General features: G+C 34.2%; 1 protein-coding gene across 2 annotated transcripts in view; it reads left to right on the forward strand.

Annotated features, from left to right (window-relative positions):
* The first annotated feature begins 8,186 nt into the window (after positions 1-8,186).
* The window catches only part of pparg (peroxisome proliferator-activated receptor gamma), a 58,401-nt gene continuing 46,662 nt past the window's right edge, over positions 8,187-19,925 (forward strand). The window contains exon 1 of one of the 2 annotated variants that reach the window (XM_015379176.1): positions 8,187-8,290. In XM_015379176.1, coding sequence (XP_015234662.1) covers positions 8,236-8,290 — 55 coding nt within the window. In that variant the 5' untranslated portion in view covers positions 8,187-8,235. The remainder of the gene's footprint in view (positions 8,291-19,925) is intronic. The other variant, XM_015379177.1, reaches the window with a different exon arrangement.

The following is a 19,925-nucleotide window of genomic DNA, read 5'->3' on the forward strand; positions in this document are numbered from 1 at the left end:
AAAGATAAAAGTCAATAAAGATGTGATTCTATCATTCCACGGATGCACTGAGATCCACCCTGATGCCTCTGACTTTTGTGTGTTCTGGAGCGTAATGTCATTCCTATCAATAAATTGCACTTTATTTAGGTCTTTTTACTGATATGCAACATGAGTAAAAAAAAACATGATATAATAACAGCTAAAGATTCAACTACATAAGGGGAAATCTGCTCAAATCAACTTAATAGAAACATCCATTTTCTGGCACGCTTAATCCCGAGTGGGGTCGCGCATAGTGCTGGTGTCCATCTCCAGCTGTCAATGGGCGAGAGGCGGGGTACACCCTGGACAGGTCGCCAGTCCAACGCAGGGCAACACAAACAGGACAAACAACCATTCACCCACACACTCACACTTCACCATAAAGGTGAAAATCTCCTTTTCTTCTTATGCTGTCACTCCAAGCTTTGCTGGACTACCCCTTCCTTTTTGTAAATAAAACCAGTTTGAAGTAGTTACAATAACAATATAATAATAAAGTCAATATAATTAATTGTAAAATAATTTGTGTGTTAAAGCCACATTGAAGGGTATAAAGGTAACTTTAGGAAATCATTTTAAGTTTTAGTTTGTTTTTTTTCTAAAACAAATTGAATATTGATGATCAGGGAACCAATAATACTTAAACATTTGTCTCGTTTGTAGTTTTACGTTGATTTCTTATTGATTCTTGATTGATTTCTTCACCTGGGTTTTGGACCTATTTAGTAACAATGTTCTGTCTTCTGCTTATTATTCTTTCCACATTGAGTGTTTTTTTTTTTTAATTTTTTTTTTCGTATTCATTAAGATACGCCTTTATCAATAAAGCCTCTATAGCAGAATATTGGTTGACCCTCCCACATTCTTAAACTAATCAAAGAATAGATAAACATATATCCTGGCCCAGTGGATGCTGTTTCCTTGTTGAGGTAGTTAGTTTCTTTTTGCAAAAAAAAAAAAAAAAAAATTAATACTGTATATGTTAAAAATGTTTTTTTTTCTATTTAACTAGTTCAACAGCAAACAGGACAAAGGCATCTGCAACCCTCATATGATACTTCCCATTGTCAAAGAGTCAGAAAGTGTAAATCACATGCATAATACATCTACAAGAAACATATAATGCATTACAAAACTGTTCTCATTACCGTAAATCATACTTAAAGAGCTTCATTAATTTAGCTAGCCAGCAGATGGCAGTATATAATTCTGGTATTGCTTGGCACTTCTGCATGGGTATAGTAAATAAGTTGAATATTACCATTTGCAAAGATATATAAGCTTTCTGTTATAAATTAAGGAATATGATAACTTGATAAAAAGCAACAGAAATCACAGATTTGCTTTTTATGTAAACCCCCAGGATATATATTCATAAAAACACAAAAACGAGTCACTGGAAATATGAAATATATATTTTTGGGGATTTTTTTCCCCCTCTGTTTCTAATGTGTCGGTTCTTTCCTCTTTCTTTCTTTCTGCATTCGGAGCCTACCATTGACCAAAGTGGGACAATAAGGGTGCAGCATGTGAACATGTGGGGGAGTTTTTTTAACACCTAGGCAACCAACAGTCTCAAGGTGTTAACCTAAGTTGCTCAGCTTACATGTGAAACAGCACTTTCCTCTGTTGTATAAAGAACAGAACACCAAGTGAACATTAAGAAAAACATGCAAGTAGAGCCAAATTTATGTGTGTTAGTTTTGGAACAGGCATAAATGCATCTAAAAATGAATACTGCTTGTGCAAAAATACAAGAGGTCACAAACAGGTATGCTATATGCAAATTCCCTAGTGCACTTCTTATGCACTGTCTATGCACTATGCGGGGTGCAAAGATAAAGGAAACAAGCACTATTTTTATCTCTTGGTCACCTGCTCATGAGATGTGAGTGAACCCAAGGCTGACATGAAATGTGGGCGCTTAATGCAGATCAGCACAATTCAACTTGGCAACCTGTTTTGTTTTCAGACCTGCTGGATGTTGGACCAAAGCAGGTCTGATTGCAAGCAGGAGAGACTGCAAAGCATTAAAGTTATATTATATGTAAAACAGGGATTAAACCTCTTTTAGTTAAAGAAAATACGTATTTACACTTTTCTATATTAGAAAACTCCAAGTGATGACAAACTAGAGTTTTTTTAATGAACGCTGTTGGATATGCTCTAATCTTCTGGGACCCAAATGTATAAACAGGGAGAAAATACTGCAAAGCTTTGTTTGTGACAGCAACACTCTCATGGGTGTAAATATTTTTTCTTGTTTTAGTCAGCAAATATAAATCTTTAAAACAATGTGGGAAAGAGAAAGACAGAACATCAGCTAGTTGACGCTACTGCTTATTTTAAAAAAATTAATGATCAAATAAGATGTACAACTGTTGCCTGGCTGCACATTTAAGTACTTTGTACAATTTGAAGGTAGCTTTCTTCTACTATTTGTAAATTACAATTTATGGCGACTTTAAAGGGGTAAAAGAATTCTGCAAGAAGTTTTAGTTTCCACTGACATGAAACTGATATGTGAAAGCTTACAGGTTGAAATCCCAAGTTTAGATTAGTTTTGACACCAGATTCTGTAACATAGCTCATTTTATGTCATATAAAAATAAATCAAATAGAAAAACCTCACATATAAGTTACAGTAGTTAGTATAATGTATAGTAAAAAACATTGTAACTATTCAGTTTTTTAGCAAATACTTTTCCGCTAAATAATTTTCTTCCTGACATGCTGTGCTGTTTTTCTTGTGAAAAGAAGATATTTTATCATCTAAAAAAGGTTTGTCAAACCAAAACTCAAGAAACATGAATAAAATTAATGACATTTGTCTCACCAGTAGGACAGAGAAATCACAAATCATTAACAGAAACTGCCTGACAAAAAGTTTAAATGTTTTTTAAATGAAATTCGGACATTGGAATGGAAAGGGTTACAAAACATTTAATAGGCCTCTGGGACTCCTGCAGACAGCAGTGAGAACCACTATACCTTAATGGTGAAGAAAATGGAACAATTGAAACCTCCAAGGAGTGGCAGCTCAACTAAACTAACACTGAGAGTACATTGTTAATAAGGCATGCTTTCTTTCTTATTGAACAATAGAAAGGAGACCTGGCTAGAATGGCATCCATTGGACAGTTTCAAGAAAGAAAAAAACATGGCTAACCAATGAGAAACACAAAAGGCTGACCTGCCAAAGCAGCAAAATCACAGATTCCCATGGCTTTTGGAAAAACATTTAAAGAAGTCAAAGAAAAACTTTTTGGATGGTTTTAATCTTGTTACATCTGGTGTAAAATTGAAAAAACATTTTCAGTAGAAAAACAAAAACATATTATATCAGCTCCTTTAAGACCTTGACAACCTGCTGTATCTGACAGAACCCATATTTTCATCCTTTGCATTACAATCTCAAGATAAGTGCTCTGGTGTTAGACCATTACCTGATACACACCAGTTAAAGTCCTCTGAATGCCCCCAAAAAACTCAATTAAAGTTTTGTAGCGGACTAGTCAGAAACACAAATCTGATTTAGTCTTAGGCCTGGATTACCAACTTTGAAAACCTTACTGTGTGCTTTCCCATCAACTCTCCTTGCCTGTGAGTATTGGCAAAAAAGGACACTTGCTGCAAAAGAAGAACTGGGTGAAGCGGTGATGCAAAAACACAGCCTCTGACCCGCATGCAAAAATTCTAGTCCTTGACTTAGTCCTCCTGGGTTCAAATCCGGACACTATGACTTTTGCTGCATATCTTCCCTCTCTCCACCATATTTCCTGTTTTTCTACTGTTGAATTAAAGCCACAAGTAGCACAAAACTTAAAAAGCACTTATTTTGGCCCCTTCCATTAGATTCAGAGGCAAGTACTTTGTCACATAGGTTCAAGTCGGTTTAGGTAGCTTTTTTTCCTTAAAGATTACATTTTTGTTTCATTTCTTTCCCCTCAGGTTATCAGTATTTCATCTAAAGATTGTGTCATGATAATAAAAAAAAAACATTGAAATTAGACACAAAGGCAAAAATGGTGGATAACTGTAAGTCATCACGTTTATCAGCTTACATGGTTAGGAACTTTTTGGATATGAGTCCTCTTTTTTTCACAGTTTTGCTTCAATGCTTGTTGCAGTTGTCGTGTGCTGCAGTACCACAGGAAGTTAAAACCCAATCTAACCAGAATCTGTCACCTTCTCCTTTGCAAGAATAATCATGATGCCACATTTTGTGTGAGTAGCTCAAAACTGTTTCTAACGAGACGTTAGAGAAACCTCTCCAGTGATCTAGGTAGAATTGTTTCCGTTATTCAGACAATCCTACTGATTTGAAAAGGTTTTCACATGATGTCATTTGAAAATAACACCGGTTAGTTTAAAATAAAATAGAAATCAGAACTCTAGCTTTAGCAGATTCTGGCTAAAAGTTAGAAAGAAGAGATTTAGCTTTGCATCGAAAGTTAATCTTAAGGGCCATCAAATGTAGAGTAAGAAGATATAATGAGATAAAGGACAATACAAACAGACATTTTGAAAAACAAAGGTATATAAATCACAGGATTTATAAATGAGCTTACAAGTTTGATATGCCAACTTGTGCTTTAAATTGAAATAGTTAGCTCTAGTTTCACAATAAATGTCCAAAATGACCCATAAAATCTGCATGTATCTGAAACCTGTCTAGGTAGTCTACTGAGCAGGAGAAGGGAAGATTTTTCTGTCATCACAGACTATCAATGTTTTTGGTTGCTCATACTGACATATATCCGGTAAGCTCAAAGTCTTTGGTTTGACCATAATAACCAAATCACTCTGCATTGGCCCTCGGCTAAGTAAGAGACAACCCCTTGGAGATGAATCAGTAATATATGTCTATAATACAAACTATGGTCCAGGTCAGATTATAATAAATTCCATGGGATCTTTATAAGTGAGAAATGCACTGAATCTAATTCAACTTTTAAAAGTTCTGTTTCATACGGGTTCAAGTATCTATGCAGCCAAGTAAGCATTCATTATTTTTATTTTTATTTTTTTGCTGCAACATTGGTGGAGACCTAAACAACCACACTAACACAATAAAAAAGCCTACATCAACAAATCATCAAATTACAACAAAATACTATATAGTTTAACCACTATACAGTATTACAAAAACATAGCTTAATAAGATAGAGAACATCATGCAATATTCAAATGTATGTCATTTACAAAAAATCATTTCATGTCTGTTTATTGTACCAATTGTTTTAATTGTATCATGATTTTAATTTTCTGTTTTGAAAGGTGAAAAATAGTTTTTTGGTATTACTGGTTCATTTGCACCAAATTTATAAATGTGTAATTTCTCTCTAAGATGAAACTATTCTATTCTATCAGTTGGCAACCAAAACAGTCCCCTGAAGAAAGAAAGTTGTTTCAAAGAATTTATTCAAATACAAGTTAACAGTAAATGAAGCTTTCACAAGTCTTAAAATGATTGCATATAATGGATTTATTTTTGTATGTATTCCAACAAATGTTAAAAATGCAACATTATTGAACAAAACATGTGGAAAAATACTGTTTTTGGAAAATTATATCATTATAGAAAATGAGATTTTAAAAATTCAACCATAAATGCAATTCACATCCATAAACTCCTTCTATGGCGTTCATCTGATAAAAACTTACAAGCTTATCATATAGGCTTCCTTTTTTAGACTTAATAGCCATGTTCACCTTTGTCGTCAGTGAAGTTAGGATCCAATTCACACCTTCTGACTCAGCACTTCAATGAAGGTCTGCATTCCTTATAAGGATTCTGGACTTTGATTAGTTCAGGTTCAAAATAAGTAAAAGGAGAAAGACTGGCGTATTTTACAGAAATTACAGACACGGTGTATTTCATACTTTGTTAAATCTTCGACCGTATTATACAAGCATACCAATTGACATTGACAACATTATTTCATAATTACCTCAGATAGTTTAAAGGTTAAATACTGCAATATATAGACTGGAAGAATCCGTACTGAATTATTCTACACCAAAAGAAAAACAGGTTTTGTGATTTTTGTATGAAAACTATAGTAATAAAAAAACCCGGCACAATTCAAGTTCAATTAATCCAAGTGCCGCATTTTTTGGAGAAGGAAAATAATTGGCAAATATGGTCTTAATGCCAAAAAAAAAAGCATATTCTAACTCACTAAATAGACTGAATGTTTTACCAACCATATCATATGATTTTTTTAAAAGTATATAAACTATTCACATTTCATTATTTTAGGAGTTTCATGTATAAATGATAGCATGTTGTTGAAATTGCACAAATTTAATGGTTGATCATATCTGAAACTGGTGAAGCTGAAGGGGTGGCCTCTATCTTTACCTTTTTTTTTTTTTTTCTTTAACAATGTCTTTAATGTTATGGGGGCAGTTATCTTATAATTACTGTATTTGGAGATGAAATACTAAACATATTCATAGACTGTAGGCTAGATGTTTTCATATTAGATTCCACGTTTTTCAGTGTAAAACCAGGCCGCAATCAAGGTTGAATGGCAGTAAAACTAGTTTCTTACAGACATACTCATGAGATAAAAAAAATAATACGTTTATTTTACTATATCGCACATTTATGTATTTTAATACAGGATATAGGTTTCACTGATAACACATCCCATCCAACATTTGCTAACTCTAATAGAAGAACCTCTGCTTATAGTTTGGCTATCTTTAGTAGTACTCAAAAAAACCTGACCAAATAATAGTATATATGCAGGATTGATTCAATTGTTAAGAAATTATGGAAGGGAGAAGACAGGGGAGAAAAATGACAAAAATCCCCGTAGAAAAGAAGCTGAACAAGGTGAAGCCCAAACATATCCGGGTGGCAATATAGAATATGTTCAAGTTCGATTTCAAATAAAAAAAACTTTTAGACGATGTTGAATAAAATGTTTTGACTAACCTATAATTACCAATAGGTAATTATAGGTTAATCAAACTAGTAATAAAACTAGTAATACATTTTTTTTGCATATTGTAACTTCAAACAATGTTGTTATTTTTTTCACCTAGAGGAATTTAATATAAGCATCTGAATGTTTAGCATAGTTATTTTAATTATAAGGCAACCATTTTGGATTTTGAGACCTCAGGTCATTTGGATCTCCAACTCTAGGGGAATTTTGTTATTTATTTATTAGTTTTCAAACTTGCAACTATGTTACATTAACTTTGTCTCCTGATAATAATACAAATAACAACAATAACAGTCCTACACAGTGATATTTGGACAACCTATCAACAGCAAGTATTATTTGGAAAACAATTTGAGAACTAGATCAAATCTAAATCTAAAGAAAGAAAAAAAAATCCAAATTATAATGTTTAAATACTCCAAATAAATGACACACATTAAAATTGTGTTACCTTCCACAAAGTTTAGTGTATGGGAAAAGATCACTTTGTAAATAGTTCTTTACATTACCATGTTGATAGAATCCGTTTAATTGAATAAATGGGAGCTCTGGAGGGTAACTCGATCCCTTAGCAGACATGTGTCCTCTGGATCCCAACAGGCTGAGCTGATCGGAGGGAGGAGAGAGAGAGGAAGCAGCAGCAGCAGCAGCAGCATGCGCTAATAACTCTCCAGCAATCGGACCTGACCACCTCCAACACCGCGGCGCTTCTGTCCGTCTCTCCCCCACCGAGCTCCGGAGCTTTAAAGACCAAACCTAACAAGTATAAACAAAGGAAGAAACCCCGACCCAGCCTGAGCAGAAACGAGCGGGTTGCCTTTCCTCTGCGGTTCAGCGCGCTGATCAGGTCAGTCACCTTCCGCGCGCTCCACAGCCTGCTGCGCCATGCGTTCTATGGCTGCACACCTAAAATAAACACATCTTAAAAAGTCCAATTAAAAAATATCTGCTTGTTTTAAAGAACAGCCCATGTTTATTTATCCTTTAAAGCAAACTTCTATTTTTAAAAACAATCTATAGAAATATCGATTCTTTATAATAGGCAACTTATTCTAAGGCTAATTAGACTGAACCGGTGCTGTTGATTGTGAAGGTTGGGCACTTTCTGCAGCGTAACGAACTTCCAAGCGGCGTGCAGGTTGGGGGTGGCTATAGTCAGGGGGGTGCGGTCAAAGCACTGACAACTGGCACACAGTCAGGTGTTGGTCCAGAGTGTATCTCTTGGCCACAGCGTAAGTCTGAGTTTGACATGCAAACACCCGGCCGAGATTTCAACCATCTAAGTGGTCACAGCTACTCCTCAGGTAAGTGCACTTCATAGAAAGTCTGTCTTTTCTGATCGACTTCTGCAAAACTGAGATTTTTTAGCTTTTTTAACCCCCTTTCAAATTAGGACACATTTGAGTAAAATGCAGATGTATTTCTCACATCCTTATCCTGTGTCCTTATCTCATGTGTCATATGAGGAATTTGTAGAGTGTGCTGAACATTCAGGGACTTCTGCATTTCTAACCTGTCCTGGAAATAATTGTTGTGACTCAGCAATAATGCAATTGGCTGTGTTTTTTTTTTTTTTTTCTTTTTTTTTTTTGTTAGTTTAGTGCTTCACCAGATGTGCTTAAATGCTCACATTTTAAAGCAAAACAATCTATCTATCTATCTATCTATCTATCTATCTATCTATCTATCTATCTATCTATCTATCTATCTGTCTATCTGTCTGTCTGTCTGTCTGTCTGTCTGTCTGTCTGTCTGTCTGTCTGTCTGTCTGTCTATCTATCTATCTATCTATCTATCTATCTTGCATTTCTCATATGTAAATCTTATATGTAAACATCAGATGTTGCATCACTTGAATGTTTGATCATGGAACACCGCCAACCCAGGTAAAATTAGCCAATTCCTATCTCTGGTAAATGGTACATTTTTACTATATAAGCCTTTTTACTTTATAAGAAGTCTAATTAGTCAGAATACATTGTTGGATAACGTTTTTGTGCCTTATACCATTAAAAAATAAAAATTAAAGAATATGTACCGTACTATACCTATTGTTAAGTATAACAAATATTGTGCTAATGATTTTCTCCTTCTAATGTAAGTAAAAGCATTTTTTATGCATTTTCGCACTTAAAAGTATGTTTGGTAAGCAGTTGGAATGGTACAGTGTTGTCAGAGCTGACAGTATTTCCTGTGTTGTTTTATTTTGCGGTTTCTTTTAAACAAGCATAATAAACAGGATACATAAATAAAGACAGAGTTATTACAGATTTATTACATTATTTATTTATTATTATTTCTGAGGAACAGAGTAAATAAAAGCAATAATAAAATACTTTTCAGAGGTATAGAATACCTTGTTTTTTTATGGCACTAACTAATGTATACATAATAGGATTAGGTTTTCACTCATAAACTTACGGTATAAAGATCATTATATTTTAGCAAAGTTACTCTCAATCTACCTTCTATTACACAGTCATAACAGGAGTTTATCAGGGGTTACAATGTCATTGCTAATATAAGATTCCTTTGTTGAGGAGAGAAACTCAAGAAAACATTGTGGTTGAAAAATTAGAGAAGTGACATTTGGTTGCTTCCTTAGTTTATTTCATTAAGTTTTCATTTTGCTTAGCTTTCAAATAAGTTTTGAAACAAACAGTTTTGCAAGCCTTTTTTTATTTTGTTTTTTAGAAATCTATGACGTTTTTCTGTACAAAGTCTAGAAATGCGCCTACAGTACAGATGTGTAAAAAATCACACACAGCTTTAATGATCTCCACCTTGACCCTTGTCTCGGGTTAACCTGTCGCATAACTTTGCATAAGCGTCTTGAAGTCTCATTCTAGGTTGGACACAGGTGCTGAGGCAACACCATGGCCTCAATTATTCACTTATCAAGTTATATCATTCCTTTAACTGGGGAGGCGTGTACACGTTAGAGGCCACTTATGTGAACGACAAAGAGATTTGGACTTTGTTCTGCAGCCATAAATGAAAGGAGTGCCTCAAGATGCTGTTTTTGTTGTCCATCTGACATGCTTTTTCATCTCTGTAGCTAACATAAGACCTACATTTGCATACAATCTGATAGTACACCATCTTCTCTTGTGGAATATAAAAAAAAGTGTCCTATATAGTTTTGTTTTATAGGGAGCTACTGCAAAATACTTAAAGGAAGAGAGACAGTCTAAACATCTGCTTCTGCAAAAACATCCAGATAAAAGAGAATAGCTTTCCTCAAATCATCTCAAAGATAATTAACCACTATTAATCTCTCCACTATTCACATCCTGGTGTGTCAAATGCATTGCAGATTCAATCATTTAAAACAATTCCACAAGTTTTGTTACACTTTATCAGAGGGCAGGGTTGCTTTTTAACCTTTTTCACATTAGCGTTGTTAAATAGTTTTTCAAATTGAGTGTAATTATTAACCTCAAGGCCAATCGTTTCAACATTTACTGTCTAAATACAGAAACATTTTGGCCCCAAAATGAGACTTTTATTGACATCAAACATCATTTTGGACACCGAACAGAAACTGAACATTTTAGCTGTTGTTAATCTTTTATGCCTGTATATCATTCTCAGACCACAATATCCTCCTCTGCTCATCTGTGCAATCTTAAGAGTCTTTCTGAATCTGTGAATTAACTGTATTGATTTTAATAAGTTTTGACACTTATTAAATTTGCATTTGCCTTTGATTGGTATTTTTTTGTTTGTTCCTTTTTTAATCAATGAGTTCTCTTGCTTTTAAACGGGAAGATGTACAAAGTAAACTAACCCGTTTAGTTACATCAAAATCTTTTAGTGCAAACATGTTTTTGACACTTTGATTGAGGGGTTGTGTAGGCTGCACGTGCTCGAAGGGTTTTCTTCTCTCTTAACAGTCTACTGTACTTCAAAACTCTGCGCTTTGATCACAACACCTGTCTTCTGAGATGTGACTCATGTTCAGGAGAACTTCAAAGCAAATGTTCAGTTTTTATCTTTTTACACTTTGCATTGAATGCAATTTTTTTCCCTTGATAATATTGCTATAGTAGCTTTTTTGCTATCTGACTTGTTGATGATTTTTATTAAAGTTGGAAACTTAGAGCAAGACTCATTAGCCATATGCTTTGTATTCATAATGTAACACCTATAACTCCTGTCCTGGAAAAGGCCTTTGACATGTCTACATGAAAGTTAAATTAGAACAAGAATTTTGAATCATTTATTTAATTATATTTTGATCACCCTATAGGCATCAGTATAACAGTTTGTAAAGCTGTTTAGGCTGGTGTCATGGTAGCTGCATTATAGGCTTGCCTGCACCACTTGTTATTTCTAGCAAAGTTTCTAATTTAAAACTACTTTGTTGCAACTAGATAAGGTATTTGCATCAGCTTGCTGTGGTATTGTTACTGTGGTCTCTGACCATGTTAATAACTATATGAGAATAATGATGTCAGATTGAAAAACACAGTAGTATCACTGGGCACTAAACAGAAATTGACTGTCCACAAGATAGGACGTTGCATAATTGTGCTTGAAGACAGGGGTGCATCCAGAAAGGCTACTTACGGTTACCAAATAGGTTCCTCTCATAATATCTCGGGGGCAAAACCAAAAGCAAATGACATCATTTTGATTTGTGATTTCAACGTGGCAAAAGGAGAGATGCATTTAAAAATTGTGATGTTTTAAAATAAACAACATCAGTGTGAATAGATAAATAAATAAATAAATAAATAAATAAATAAATAAATAAATAAATAAATAAATAAATAAATAAATATAATACAAAATGAAACGCATATAAGCCTGTCGTTGACACATATTTTTCATATTAGAAACACGAGCTGAATTTTTGACGGGAAAAAGGCGTGAACATTTTTTTTAACTAGTTTATTTTAGCGAAAGTCTGGTTGCTTCCAGTTTAAGCCTGTTTTGTGGTTGTCATGAGGCGGATGATTGCGAATTTACACAGGCAACAAAACTATTATTAACTTTTCCCCTTATTGATACCACTTCTTTAAAAAAAAAAAAAGCTACATGATATTTCTACTGCTCTGAGGTGCTACTGAACATAACTGACGTTACAACCACCCACCTTAAAAGTCCAACTTTGACTGAAAAACTGGTCTGACCTGTTAGGGTATAGATGAAAAAAACAAACAGAAAACGAGCATCTGTATAGTTTGGTATCGGGACATTAGCTATAGCTCCGTTGGGGTTTTTTTTAGAAGCCGGAGGTTACACAGCATAAACGATTTAAAGCTAAGTTAAACATTTTTTAAAGCTAAGTGTATTTACCATTAATATGAGTAGGAAAATGAGATGATCTGCCAATGGAATGAGTATTTTCACCCTTAAAATAATATAGTTAGATATTATGCAATTAAAATAAGAGACTGCATTTTTTTTGTAATAAAAACGTATTCTTACCTGCTCAATTCAAGTAAAGAAATGCACTTATTGTAAGAAAATCTGACTTACTTGAAATTCATTTTTGGAGTGCATTTCTGCTTTTAGAGGTTACAGCAACAAATACATATATTGTTTCCTAAAACTATTTTCATTAATATTTTATACAAAGTAATCTATTAGTCATATATTTTGGGGAAAAATGAAAATATATGTAAGCATAAAACAGTTTTTGCATACATTTTTAATTGTAATACACAAATATGTGATGGCAATTTAAATCAACTCAGACCACCTTCATTAGTGCATATTTTAAGTTTGAATGCTTTGTTTTCCATTCCTTTTGGATTATTTGACTCTTTTGGAGTCAAGTAATACCTGACAAGGACATTAATGTATTTTGCCAGAAGCTGAGAACGTCTAAAAACCTGCAGGCACCATTTCTTGTTAGGCATCTCTGAAAACTTTGAAACACAGAAAGCAGGGAAACACTCTACCAAGGAAGCATATGTGTTTTTCTTCTCTTCTGAAGCAAGTGTGGGCAAGCTCATGGAATTATTAAAAAAAGTGGCCCTGGCATACAACTAATGTTATTTTTTTTAGACAAAACAACAATTTATTTGTCTAGACACATCGCAAGTCAGACAGTGAGCTTTAAGGAGCATTTTTTTTNTATCTATCTATCTATCTATCTATCTATCTATCTATCTATCTATCTATCTGTCTGTCTGTCTGTCTGTCTGTCTGTCTGTCTGTCTGTCTGTCTATCTATCTATCTATCTATCTATCTATCTATCTATCTATCTATCTTGCATTTCTCATATGTAAATCTTATATGTAAACATCAGATGTTGCATCACTTGAATGTTTGATCATGGAACACCGCCAACCCAGGTAAAATTAGCCAATTCCTATCTCTGGTAAATGGTACATTTTTACTATATAAGCCTTTTTACTTTATAAGAAGTCTAATTAGTCAGAATACATTGTTGGATAACGTTTTTGTGCCTTATACCATTAAAAAATAAAAATTAAAGAATATGTACCGTACTATACCTATTGTTAAGTATAACAAATATTGTGCTAATGATTTTCTCCTTCTAATGTAAGTAAAAGCATTTTTTATGCATTTTCGCACTTAAAAGTATGTTTGGTAAGCAGTTGGAATGGTACAGTGTTGTCAGAGCTGACAGTATTTCCTGTGTTGTTTTATTTTGCGGTTTCTTTTAAACAAGCATAATAAACAGGATACATAAATAAAGACAGAGTTATTACAGATTTATTACATTATTTATTTATTATTATTTCTGAGGAACAGAGTAAATAAAAGCAATAATAAAATACTTTTCAGAGGTATAGAATACCTTGTTTTTTTATGGCACTAACTAATGTATACATAATAGGATTAGGTTTTCACTCATAAACTTACGGTATAAAGATCATTATATTTTAGCAAAGTTACTCTCAATCTACCTTCTATTACACAGTCATAACAGGAGTTTATCAGGGGTTACAATGTCATTGCTAATATAAGATTCCTTTGTTGAGGAGAGAAACTCAAGAAAACATTGTGGTTGAAAAATTAGAGAAGTGACATTTGGTTGCTTCCTTAGTTTATTTCATTAAGTTTTCATTTTGCTTAGCTTTCAAATAAGTTTTGAAACAAACAGTTTTGCAAGCCTTTTTTTATTTTGTTTTTTAGAAATCTATGACGTTTTTCTGTACAAAGTCTAGAAATGCGCCTACAGTACAGATGTGTAAAAAATCACACACAGCTTTAATGATCTCCACCTTGACCCTTGTCTCGGGTTAACCTGTCGCATAACTTTGCATAAGCGTCTTGAAGTCTCATTCTAGGTTGGACACAGGTGCTGAGGCAACACCATGGCCTCAATTATTCACTTATCAAGTTATATCATTCCTTTAACTGGGGAGGCGTGTACGCGTTAGAGGCCACTTATGTGAACGACAAAGAGATTTGGACTTTGTTCTGCAGCCATAAATGAAAGGAGTGCCTCAAGATGCTGTTTTTGTTGTCCATCTGACATGCTTTTTCATCTCTGTAGCTAACATAAGACCTACATTTGCATACAATCTGATAGTACACCATCTTCTCTTGTGGAATATAAAAAAAAGTGTCCTATATAGTTTTGTTTTATAGGGAGCTACTGCAAAATACTTAAAGGAAGAGAGACAGTCTAAACATCTGCTTCTGCAAAAACATCCAGATAAAAGAGAATAGCTTTCCTCAAATCATCTCAAAGATAATTAACCACTATTAATCTCTCCACTATTCACATCCTGGTGTGTCAAATGCATTGCAGATTCAATCATTTAAAACAATTCCACAAGTTTTTTTACACTTTATCAGAGGGCAGGGTTGCTTTTTAACCTTTTTCACATTAGCGTTGTTAAATAGTTTTTCAAATTGAGTGTAATTATTAACCTCAAGGCCAATCGTTTCAACATTTACTGTCTAAATACAGAAACATTTTGGCCCCAAAATGAGACTTTTATTGACATCAAACATCATTTTGGACACCGAACAGAAACTGAACATTTTAGCTGTTGTTAATCTTTTATGCCTGTATATCATTCTCAGACCACAATATCCTCCTCTGCTCATCTGTGCAATCTTAAGAGTCTTTCTGAATCTGTGAATTAACTGTATTGATTTTAATAAGTTTTGACACTTATTAAATTTGCATTTGCCTTTGATTGGTATTTTTTTGTTTGTTCCTTTTTTAATCAATGAGTTCTCTTGCTTTTAAACGGGAAGATGTACAAAGTAAACTAACCCGTTTAGTTACATCAAAATCTTTTAGTGCAAACATGTTTTTGACACTTTGATTGAGGGGTTGTGTAGGCTGCACGTGCTCGAAGGGTTTTCTTCTCTCTTAACAGTCTACTGTACTTCAAAACTCTGCGCTTTGATCACAACACCTGTCTTCTGAGATGTGACTCATGTTCAGGAGAACTTCAAAGCAAATGTTCAGTTTTTATCTTTTTACACTTTGCATTGAATGCTATTTTTTTCCCTTGATAATATTGCTATAGTAGCTTTTTTGCTATCTGACTTGTTGATGATTTTTATTAAAGTTGGAAACTTAGAGCAAGACTCATTAGCCATATGCTTTGTATTCATAATGTAACACCTATAACTCCTGTCCTGGAAAAGGCCTTTGACATGTCTACATGAAAGTTAAATTAGAACAAGAATTTTGAATCATTTATTTAATTATATTTTGATCACCCTATAGGCATCAGTATAACAGTTTGTAAAGCTGACAGGCTGGTGTCATGGTAGCTGCATTATAGGCTTGCCTGCACCACTTGTTATTTCTAGCAAAGTTTCTAATTTAAAACTACTTTGTTGCAACTAGATAAGGTATTTGCATCAGCTTGCTGTGGTATTGTTACTGTGGTCTCTGACCATGTTAATAACTATATGAGAATAATGATGTCAGATTGAAAAACACAGTAGTATCACTGGGCACTAAACAGAAATTGACTGTCCACAAGATAGGACGTTGCATAATTGTGCTTGAAGACAGGGGTGCATCCAGAAAGGCTACTTACGGTTACCAAATAGGTTCCTCTCATAATATCTCGGGGGCAAAACCAAAAGCAAATGACATCATTTTGATTTGTGATTTCAACGTGGCAAAAGGAGAGATGCATTTAAAAATTGTGATGTTTTAAAATAAACAACATCAGTGTGAATAGATAAATAAATAAATAAATAAATAAATAAATAAATAAATAAATAAATAAATAAATAAATAAATAAATATAATACAAAATGAAACGCATATAAGCCTGTCGTTGACACATATTTTTCATATTAGAAACACGAGCTGAATTTTTGACGGGAAAAAGGCGTGAACATTTTTTTTAACTAGTTTATTTTAGCGAAAGTCTGGTTGCTTCCAGTTTAAGCCTGTTTTGTGGTTGTCATGAGGCGGATGATTGCGAATTTACACAGGCAACAAAACTATTATTAACTTTTCCCCTTATTGATACCACTTCTTTAAAAAAAAAAAAAGCTACATGATATTTCTACTGCTCTGAGGTGCTACTGAACATAACTGACGTTACAACCACCCACCTTAAAAGTCCAACTTTGACTGAAAAACTGGTCTGACCTGTTAGGGTATAGATGAAAAAAACAAACAGAAAACGAGCATCTGTATAGTTTGGTATCGGGACATTAGCTATAGCTCCGTTGGGGTTTTTTTTAGAAGCCGGAGGTTACACAGCATAAACGATTTAAAGCTAAGTTAAACATTTTTTAAAGCTAAGTGTATTTACCATTAATATGAGTAGGAAAATGAGATGATCTGCCAATGGAATGAGTATTTTCACCCTTAAAATAATATAGTTAGATATTATGCAATTAAAATAAGAGACTGCATTTTTTTTGTAATAAAAACGTATTCTTACCTGCTCAATTCAAGTAAAGAAATGCACTTATTGTAAGAAAATCTGACTTACTTGAAATTCATTTTTGGAGTGCATTTCTGCTTTTAGAGGTTACAGCAACAAATACATATATTGTTTCCTAAAACTATTTTCATTAATATTTTATACAAAGTAATCTATTAGTCATATATTTTGGGGAAAAATGAAAATATATGTAAGCATAAAACAGTTTTTGCATACATTTTTAATTGTAATACACAAATATGTGATGGCAATTTAAATCAACTCAGACCACCTTCATTAGTGCATATTTTAAGTTTGAATGCTTTGTTTTCCATTCCTTTTGGATTATTTGACTCTTTTGGAGTCAAGTAATACCTGACAAGGACATTAATGTATTTTGCCAGAAGCTGAGAACGTCTAAAAACCTGCAGGCACCATTTCTTGTTAGGCATCTCTGAAAACTTTGAAACACAGAAAGCAGGGAAACACTCTACCAAGGAAGCATATGTGTTTTTCTTCTCTTCTGAAGCAAGTGTGGGCAAGCTCATGGAATTATTAAAAAAAGTGGCCCTGGCATACAACTAATGTTATTTTTTTTTAGACAAAACAACAATTTATTTGTCTAGACATATCGAAAGTCAGACAGTGAGCTTTAAGGAGCATTTTTTTTAAATCTGTTATTATGTTCAGTCTTGTTAAATAGATCTTGATAGAACTATTTTTTGGCCCTGTAGATAGGGTTTTCTCTTGGCCAAGCCTATAGAATGTTGCACAGACAAAAACACTGTTTGTTGATTTACTTGTCAGTTATTTAAATGTCTTAATATATAAATAGTTGCACAAATAGTTGCACAACTCACCCACACAGACACTGAGATATCCGTCCACCAACAAGACCATTCCTCTTGCCAGTGCACTCTAACACACATATTGGTCAACCAACAGTAGGAATATGTATCGACCTTTGTCCTAATTTCCCTTTAAGAAATCTGTGGGAGTAAACAGCAGCCCCTTAGGTCCATATCCTAGTCTTTTTTTGGGAATTCACTCGTGACTCATGCTTTGTGTGTGGGGTTTGCAGTTGTTTCACTGAGGGTGGGATCACCTGAGGGATCAATGGGTGTTGCGGGAAATGACGCAAAATGTCATGAAACCACCCCCTTAATTTAAACTTGGATAATTTTTGTAAAATGTCAAATGATCATGAAAGTAAAACAGGAACAGAGATCGTTCTCTTTCTGAATTATATGTTGTGTGTTTGTATGGCTGTCATCACTAACTAGTAGGGCTCATCTTAAATGTATGAAATTTCAAATTCAATTTGAATTGCAGAAATAAAAGATCATTTGAAATTGAGGCTTTAAAGTGTTTTTGGGTGTGTTCTGGTTACAGATTTTAAGGTCTTACATGGTTTTTATTTTGTATTTCCACGGTTTTAGTTGTTTCTAGTAAATTTACAGAAACAATATTGGGTTATGTCCTTAACACAGAGGAGGACAAAAACATCTATGCTTTATACCTATTTTTCTAATGCAAAATTTAAATTTAATTTAATGCTCAAAACTGAAGATCTATAAAGTGGCTATGTTTTGAAAAATAATAATTTGAAACAAAAACTTCATACCAGTTTCAGAGGTGAATAATCCAGGTCAAGAAAGTAAACAGTTGCTACAGAAATTAGCTAAATTTCCGAATTAATTCCACAGATTGGGGGCTAATCATCGGGTTAAGGGAACAGAATTAAGAAAAATAAAGCAGGATTTTTAATTTCTAGACCTGGATTTTCCACCTCTGCCAACTATGAGACTTTAAACAGATGTCCTATCTATGTTAGCATAGGCCTCGTATTTGGTACTCATTCTATGACCACCTGATGGTTGCAAAGTGTAGCAGTGGGTAACGCTGTTTCCTGGCAGCAAGAAGGTTCTGGCTTTCGATTCTTTTGCATGGAGTTTGCATGTTCTCTCTGTTTATGCGTGGGTTCTCTCCGGGTACTCTGGCTTCTTCCCACAATCCAAAAACATGACTGTTAGGTTAATTGGTTTCTTTTAGAATTAGGTGTTAGTGTGTGTGCATGGTTGTGTGTTTTTGTGTGTCTCTGTGTTGCCCTGCGACAGACTGTTGACCTGTCCAGGGTGTACCCCACCTCTCACCCTTAGACTGCCAGATATAGGCTCCGGCCCCAGCGTGACCATGACAAGGACTTAGTGGGGAAAAAATGGATGGATGATTACCTTAAGTAAAATACCACAATTACACTGTGTTACATTGGCACACAAATTTCTATCACCATTTACCTACATAGCATAACACCTGCATTTAGCAATAGATTATTTTTAAGTCCATGTTGTCCAGATGCATTTGTTTCTATCTTTCTCTTAAAGACTATGAGTTATACAAACACTGCTTGTACAAGAGAGCTATAAGATGCTTAGGTTGTCTGGTTATTAGTCAGGCTATCTACTTAGTAAGCCAACCTGCTTAACAGACAAGCTTCTAATAATCTTCTACCTCTAGTTTCAAACCGCATTATCCTGTTAAGTATCGTGTGGTCTTCCTTTAGTTTATACTCTTATGTTCATGACATGAAATATTTACTCTCAGCCTTATTTGTCCTTATTGGAAGTCCTTTTCTTCCTGCCAGCTGTCTGTGTTCAGTAACAGTTAAGAAAGAACCAGTGCAGCTTCATTCTTTGCTTCATACTGCTGAAGGAAGAACCGCTTACTTTCTCTTTAAAATACATGAAAACATTACTTTTCTTTAACCTTAACTCTAGCAACTGGCTACCCGGTGGACTAAATGTGATTATCAGGCTTCCAAGGATTTTAACCAAAGCTGGAAACAGCAGGAAAAACCCTTTAGCATTAAAGATTTTAATTTTATATTTTGTGCTTTTTGTTTTCTTAATATATAAGTCCCATCAGTTGCACCGGTTAAGCTTGACACTTGATTTTTAAAGCTACAGTGTGTAAATTTTAGCGACATCTAACGTCCAGACTGCAGACCGCAGCAACATGAACATCTCCCCCCCACCACCGAAGACAAAATGTCTTCCACGACGTCCGCATCACCTACCTTCTGTGATGAGGTTTGTTTAC

The sequence above is a fragment of the Cyprinodon variegatus genome, unplaced genomic scaffold (genome assembly GCF_000732505.1).
Source record: "Cyprinodon variegatus isolate N-32 unplaced genomic scaffold, C_variegatus-1.0 Scaffold186, whole genome shotgun sequence".
Taxonomy (NCBI): domain Eukaryota; kingdom Metazoa; phylum Chordata; class Actinopteri; order Cyprinodontiformes; family Cyprinodontidae; genus Cyprinodon; species Cyprinodon variegatus.